This window comes from Myotis davidii, unplaced genomic scaffold (assembly GCF_000327345.1).
Source record: "Myotis davidii unplaced genomic scaffold, ASM32734v1 scaffold663, whole genome shotgun sequence".
Taxonomy (NCBI): Eukaryota; Metazoa; Chordata; class Mammalia; order Chiroptera; family Vespertilionidae; genus Myotis; species Myotis davidii.
The window spans coordinates 8,091,785-8,098,928 of record NW_006295816.1 but is presented as its reverse complement, the minus strand read 5'-3'; the positions used below and the strand labels follow the sequence as shown (position 1 = coordinate 8,098,928).

Here is a 7,144-nt window from a genome sequence, read left to right as displayed (position 1 = left end):
AGCTGTTCCCACACAGTAACACGTCGCTGGTGCCGTTCTTGAGCATGTAATTTTCTGGAAGAGACATATCCAGTGGTGAGGGTCAAGGTGGCCCAGCCTCCTGGGCTCCGGCCTTGCACCCAGGACTTTGCAGAGGTAGAGACACAGGTGATGGTCTTCCCACCTCTCCTCCTCCTCCTCCTCCTCCTCCTCCTCCTCCTTCTCCTCTTCCTCCTCCTCTGACATTCAGCTGCCAACGTCCCTAGCTCTCTCGGGAGACTCAGAAGTCCCCACAGGGAGCATCTGCGCTTTGCCTCATGCCACACAAGGGGCCCCCGGACCGAGAGGCCCTGCACTAGGAGGCAGGGCCTGGGCAGAGTTCCAGCTGGGCTGCCGAGTCACGGCGTGGCCTCAGCAGGCGACTGCCCAGCTCTGTCTGGACCTACTTCCTTGTGCATAAAGGGATGGAAGTGACGCCTGCCCCAGTCACCGTGGCCAGAGTGTGGTCTCTTCGGACAGGGGCGGGGGGAGGGGGGGCAGGCCCAGGCCCTCTCCTCTCTGTGGCCATCGTCAGTCCCCAGCACTCACTGCTCCCTGCCTTAGTCTTAGGCAGCTGTTCTCCAAGTCTGGTCCTGGGACCAGCGGCATCAACTGAGAACTGGAGAGAAATGTAACTTCCTGGGTGCCCCCCCCCCCCCAATCTACTAAAGCTCCAGGTGGGCACCCCCCAGTCTGTTTTCCAAAGTCCTCCAGGTGACTGGCGCCCATGAACCCTTGGAGCCAGAGCTGTGGGGCCACAGCTGAGCCATATGCAAATTCCCCCACTGAGGTTCTGCCTGTGCTCCGTTTCCCAAAGTGGTCGCTGGTGCATGCGAGAGGCCCTCACTTCACAGGGGCCCTCAGGGTCCTTGTGGAATTCGGTCTAGGACAGTGTCTCCCTTGGTCCAGACCCATGGCACTCGCCAAGAGATGTGCTGGCCACCAGCCCGGAGCATGGCAGTGTCACCCATGGGGCAATGGCACCACAGGGGCTCACATGACTATGCAATCACTAAGCTTGCCCTATCCCTTTCACGGGGTTCTGGGGAGCACGCGTGTGGCATTAACATCCTGGCAAGGAACCCCAAGGTCAACTGAAAAAAAATCTCGTGCTGTGCAGGTGGGGCTTCCGCTCTGGAGCCTGATAGGCTACCCCGGCTCCATGTCCCACCCTTTCCCCAGCCAACACTCCCATCTCTGCAGGCAGGATGGTCTCTAGGGTCAGTCCCTCCTCAACATGTCGCAGCTGCTGCTCCCGTCTGGCTCTCCATCGAGCCCGAACCCCTTCTTTGCAACCTTGAAGCATCATCTCCCACCCAGCCCGAGAACTCGGAGGGCAGCCCTACATCTGCTCCCCTTCTTCCTCTCTCTGAGTCCAAAGGGTAGGGGCTGGGGTCCCTGAGCCCGCAGCTACATCTCGGGTGGGAGGTGGGGGGGGGGTCAGACAGGGTTTGGATGGCCCTGCAGGGAGGCCTGCCCAGTGGCAAGGCCGGTGTGGGCGGTGGCCCAGCCCTGGAGGCCTCAGAAAGCCTGGCCCGGCCCCCGGGGTGAACGCGTACCTGGATCGTTGAGGTAGAGGTCCAGCGAGTCCCAGACCTGGCCACCGGCCTCCACGGAGCCGTTGGTGTCGTTGAGCTCCGTAAAGTTGCGCACGCACTTGTGCCGCAGGTTGCCCATGAAGAGCTGCAGGCCGATGAGGGCGAAGACGCTGAGGCAGAAGACGGTGAGGACCATCACATCGGCCAGCTTCTTCACCGACTGGATCAGCGCCCCCACAATGGTCTTCAGGCCTTGCGGGAGGCAACAACAAGCAATGGAGTCACCCCCGGGCACCGGGCCTCCCGCTCCCCTGGGCGGGGGCAGGCCTGAGGGGGTGCTGGGCCACGCGGGCCATCATGAGGTGGGGGCAGCGTGAAGGAGGCCTCCTCTTCACTGAGATTCTGTCCCGATTCCCCTGGGGCAGGAGCCATCCGATGGTATATTTTCAGAGCGCCCAGTCCCCCTTGCTCTCCACTAGCCTCGTACATGAATTGGGCGTGGAAAATGCCTTTTGCTTGTGGAAGCAAAGACTCAAAGCCTGCCCCCCTCTGGCTCGGTCCCAAGGTATGCTGGGCCTGCCCCTTTAAACATAGCCTTCAGACAGGCGATTGAGGTGAGGCCCATTCAAGGACAATGGAGGGGCTCAGCCTTGATCCTGTGATGGGGAGAGACACAGGTGGAGGATCTACTTCATGTGCTGGGGGGCTGGGCAGGGGGAGGTCTGGCAAGGCCATGCTGGTAATGCCCTCAGGGGCCTGTTCTGGCTCGCTGCCCCCCTCTGGGAAGGGTTCAGGGGCAGGGGCGGGGTTGGCCTATATTGCATTTTCCTCCTCTGCCCTGTGCCTCTGGGACCCGACCCTGCGCATCCCCTTCCCCAAAGCGGAGAGGCCGTGACCTGTTAGTCGCACAGCCCAGCTCCCTACAGAAGCCAGCGCCACACAGTGAGGTGACAGAAAAGCAGGTGTAGACACGGTCCGTCTGACACCCGAGCTACTGCCCTACGAGAAGTTCAAGTTCGAGCCCAGCATGGGGAGTGAGGGAGCTTCTTTGCCAGCAGCAGGGCCCTGCCCCACGACCCCGTCCACCTTCCCCCCACCTCCCCACCCCACCCCCCCAAGCGGCCAGATCTCAGATTAAGCTCCATCCATCCATTGTCCAGCCGGTTAATGTGTTAGGAGCACCCGTGGCGGCTGTGCCTGAGGCTGCTGTGTCCATGACCCGAGACAGGGAGGCGGCGATGGGCAGGCATGGGAGAGGAATTCTCAGCCATGGTGCCACCAACGCTGCTGCCTGCCCAGGGTGCAGAGGCACTCAGCACTCTCTGTGGAAATCGTCCTGGCAGATGCTGGCAACCGCCTGGGCAGTGGGGGGACCGCGCAGGGGTCTGGGCATGCAGTGGTGGTGGGATTCACGAGTCCTTTGGAGTACAGAACCCCTTTTCTCTAGCGGAGGTTCTTGGACCCCTCAGCGGGCACATTCTGGTTCTGCCCACTGGGCCCAGAGACCTTGGCCATAGCCTAGGGGCCTGTGGGGGGCTCGGTGAGGGGTGGCGGGCCGCAGCTCGCACACCCAAATTGGATGCTGTCTCAACTGCTAGGCCGAAGCCTCTTTGGCCTAAAGCATCCAGTTCAAGGCCCAGCCAGGCACCTAGTGGTCTTTGGTCATTGGTTGGTGAGCACAGACTAAACCTTTTAATGTTTCTCATATCGATGACAGTGTTCGCTTTTGGCAAGAATAATTCAAATGGAATTACAAGATGCTTTTTGAAAAGACCTAGGAAGGTCCGAGTCCTGGGGGATCAAATTAAAAATTCTCAGGCCACTAAAGTTCTAACAGGCTGGGCGAAGAGCCCCTGGAAACCGACCATTCCTATTCCATCTTCATGTTATGGGAAAGGAGACCAAGGTCTGGAGAGGGCCAAGGCTATGTAAGACTCAGCTCAGGGGCACCTCCTCCAGGGAGTCTTCCAGGATATGGGTCACAACATTTTCCTAGTGACCACTTTCAGGGTCTGCTCTCTGCGGCTTCCCTGGGTTGCCGGCACCTTGAAGGGATCCCAGGGGGCTGGGTTCAGGTTGACAGGCTTCTGCTCTCCCCCAGGACTGAGAAATAGTTTTCTTTGTCAGCCTTTTTTATAAAAGAGACTAGAATCTGGCTGTCCTTCACTGCTATGGCCAGTGTGCTTAACCTCTCTTGTGAGGTGTGCTCTGAGGTTGTCCCTGGGACCCTAGAAGACAGACCCCAAGGCTTCCGAGCATGTATGTGCTTGTCAAGGCAAAGGACACCTGTCCCAACGGGGCAGCTCCATGGGAGTGGCTGGGAGCAGCGGGTCCCCCTTGCTATTGGCTCTTAGCAGGAATCTGGGCTGCCTGTGAGGGGCAAGTGGCCCCTCTGCATATCCCACGGTGGGTTCGGAGGCCAGGAGGAACCTTCTGAGGCTGGGTGTGAACACTGCATAAGTGGGGAGTGCTCCTGGTAAGATAATTAACCCCACCAGGGGGAGTCTGAACACCTCCGGGGAGCTCAGAGCGGGGCGCCTGCCTCTGTGGGGGCAGTAACAGCCAAATGCAGGCCCAGAGGCCAGGACCCACCAGCTTCTCACATCAGGAGCCGGTGCAACCACCCAGCTCACGGAATCCTCTCCTCAGCCCTGACCCTCCAGATCAGCGGCGTGCAAGTCTCTAGCTGCCTTCCGAGCAGAAGTGCCTTCCCCACTCCGCTCCGGGAGCAGCTGCATTCAGAACAAACCCTAGAAAGCCGCTGGGCACAGCCCCCGGGGCTCTGAAATCGTGTGTCTTTCGGGAGCTTCCCTGGATGGATGGGGCTGCCGGACTTTCTAGGGAAGCCGTCTGGCCTTGGGAGACTTCCTGCTCCGGTTGCCAACATCTGTCAAGGAGAATTTCTGCCGGAGGCTACCATGCGCGGTTTGCTAAACATCTACCGCACCATGCAGCGAGGGCTGTTAGACGCCAAGGCCGACGCGCCTGTCCGCAGAGTACCTTGCTCAGCTCACACCCTGGGGCTGGGGCTGGGCTCTGCACAGACCCCCAGAGGGGATGCAGGCAGGGGCCGGGCACTCGCCAGGAAAGGCGGGCGGAGTTCTCCTTTTTTGTTCCCCGTGTGGATGTGGTTTCCAGGAGGAGGATGCTTCAGGCAGAAGCAATTGACATACAAGCTTTCAGCTATTCAAACAGCTGTCAGTTGGGGAAAGAAATTCCGATTTGGTGGAGAATCTGGGTTCGTTCCAGGCCCTGCCAGGGGGGCGTCTCTATGTCCCCCGGTGTCTGTGCAAGTGGGCTTGGCTGGGGTGGGTGAAGCTTTGAGGAGACAGCCGTCCCCACCGCCGTCCGCTCCCACACCCGAGCTCTGGGGCAGGTATTCTGCTGACAGGCACATGCGAGGGGCCTTCCTGAGGGTCCCCTTGACGCTCAGGTGGCCGGAAAGTCCCTCCAGCCTTGGCGTTTAACCTGATTTTCACCTGAAATGACTGATATAGTTTTCAGGGCCCGGAGGACTCGGAAGGTGCGTAAAGCTGAGACATTGCCCAGGTCCACAAATTCAGTTGTGTATCTGTAACAAGGGAAGCGCACACACACACGACACAGTGACGACACGCCAGGAGGAGACACACGGTGGGTTGGGGGGGGGGCGGGGGGGGAGACAGAGAGAGAGTCACTTGTCGCCGAGATCTGCGAGGCGTGCCTGGCGTCTTACCTGGGATAACCGAAATAGTTTTTAGAGCTCTCAGGACTCTGAAAGTTCGAAGAGCCGACAAATTGCCTAGCTTTATATTTTCTGATACATACCTGCAGAATCAAACCACAGTTATTGGGATTTACAGCAGCACCTTAGCCTGCCCTCCCGGCCAGCCCTCCCGCATAGGGAGAAGTGTGGATGGGCGGGGGGCTCCCCTAAATTCTCTTCCTGAGCCGAACCCTCCTGCCATGGGGACCTCCGTGAGGGTGCCTTGGGGATTCCACACAGCAAGCCCCAGGCGGCTTTCGTGGCGATGGTCCCGTGAACACCCAGTGCCAGGAGGCAATGACTCGGCCACATTCGCCGTGACACTGGGACCGTGACTCAGCACATGGCAGGCAGGGGCTGAGGATGGAGACATAGTGGGGTGGAGAGGGACACTCTCCCAGGAGGCCTTGGCCAGGCGATAGAGGCACAGGTGGGCTTCTGAGCCTGGGTTCCCCGGCATTTTCTATGGCCTGGATCACCTGCTTGTGCCTGCCTGGCTGCTCCAAACCAGGGGACCCTGAAGCCCCGGCTGAGACCACCCCGGAAGTGTGGCTGGGTGTCTGAAGGCTGCCCACTTTCTCCCTGAAACCATCAGGAGTCAACCGAGAAGCAGAGCTCCCCCACTGCTCACAGGCAGTGGCCAACAGAAGGAGAGAAAAAAGCAGGACCAGGGATCTGAGGGAGACTCCAATCCCTCCCCCCTGCATGAGTCCACCCCAGTCTCACCCCAGACCCTCACTGTCCCCCAGGGATGCCCTGGTCTCCACAGGAGGAGAGACCTCTGGAGGTGAGCAGCCATTGGGGTCTGCTTGAGCCCAGTGATGCTGCGCAGAGCGGAGTGGGCGCGGGCTCCCGCCTACAGCTCGGACCTCCGTGGCCTCCGCGGGTAGAGGAGGAAGGCGTGCTCTCTGGGGGCAGGGACCTGCCCAAGCAGAGTGTGAGGACACGTGTGGAGGGGCCACATGACCAGAATGTCTGAGAGACGGAGGGACAGTGTGTGACCAGGGCCATCGGGACAATGGCAAGTGACTTGTGATATTTAACCAACGGCTTCGCAGGCCGGGTGTCTGACATTTAACCGAAGGTGTCTGTCTGATGTTTAACCAAGTGGGTCTGACTTGGTGTCTGAGTGATGTCGGACCCAGGACGTCAGCCCAGCGGCGCCGGGAGAGGGCCAAGGTGGGCCGGCAGTGCCGCGGGACTCACTCTGCCAGGCAGTCGGGGAGCCAGGCCCCTCCACTCTACTCGGAACTTCTGCACCGGCCTTCGGGCCGGGGGTGTCTACAGAGAAGGACTTGGCAGCCGTGTCAGGGGACTCGGTGTCCTGGGGTCAGCAGGGTCCATCCAGTGTGGCCCAGCGCTGACACTGGCTGGCACCAGCGTCCTCCACGGCCACTCATGGGCCCCGCAGACCACGTCTGCTCCCTCCTTGCTCACTACATCCCTGCAGGGTTGGGAAGTCCACAGAACTTTCCTTCTTGTCACACCACAGGCCATTTCCACTTCCACTCCACCTCCTGGACCCACTTCAGCTAACAAATCTTCCTCCAAGGCAGCGATGAGCGGATGCAGCCCCACCTTCCGGTGGGGAGCAGAAGTCACCTCCTTTGTTCTGGCCCATATACACCTACTGATTTGGTCCGCACTCCCTCTCGAATTTTGATGGCTACTCCAATCTCTCTGACGGGCCAGACCTTCAGGCCTCTGTTCCACGTTCCTTTTTCAGGCTTGGACTCTGTCCAGACACAGTGCTGCCTTAACTTTGACAGTCAAGTTAAGCGGGAAACGTTGCCCATGCTGCCATTCATGGACGCCACGGCCGGCTGGGGGCTCTGGGCCCTGT

At 60.0% G+C, this 7,144-nt stretch overlaps 1 protein-coding gene across 1 annotated transcript in view; it reads right to left on the bottom strand.

Moving 5' to 3' along the window:
* The window catches only part of SCN5A (sodium voltage-gated channel alpha subunit 5), a 93,645-nt gene that overhangs the window by 71,222 nt on the left and 15,279 nt on the right, over positions 1-7,144 (bottom strand). The window contains 3 exon segments of the mRNA XM_015568313.1: positions 4-54; positions 1,578-1,808; positions 5,272-5,363. Coding sequence (XP_015423799.1) covers positions 4-54; positions 1,578-1,808; positions 5,272-5,363 — 374 coding nt within the window.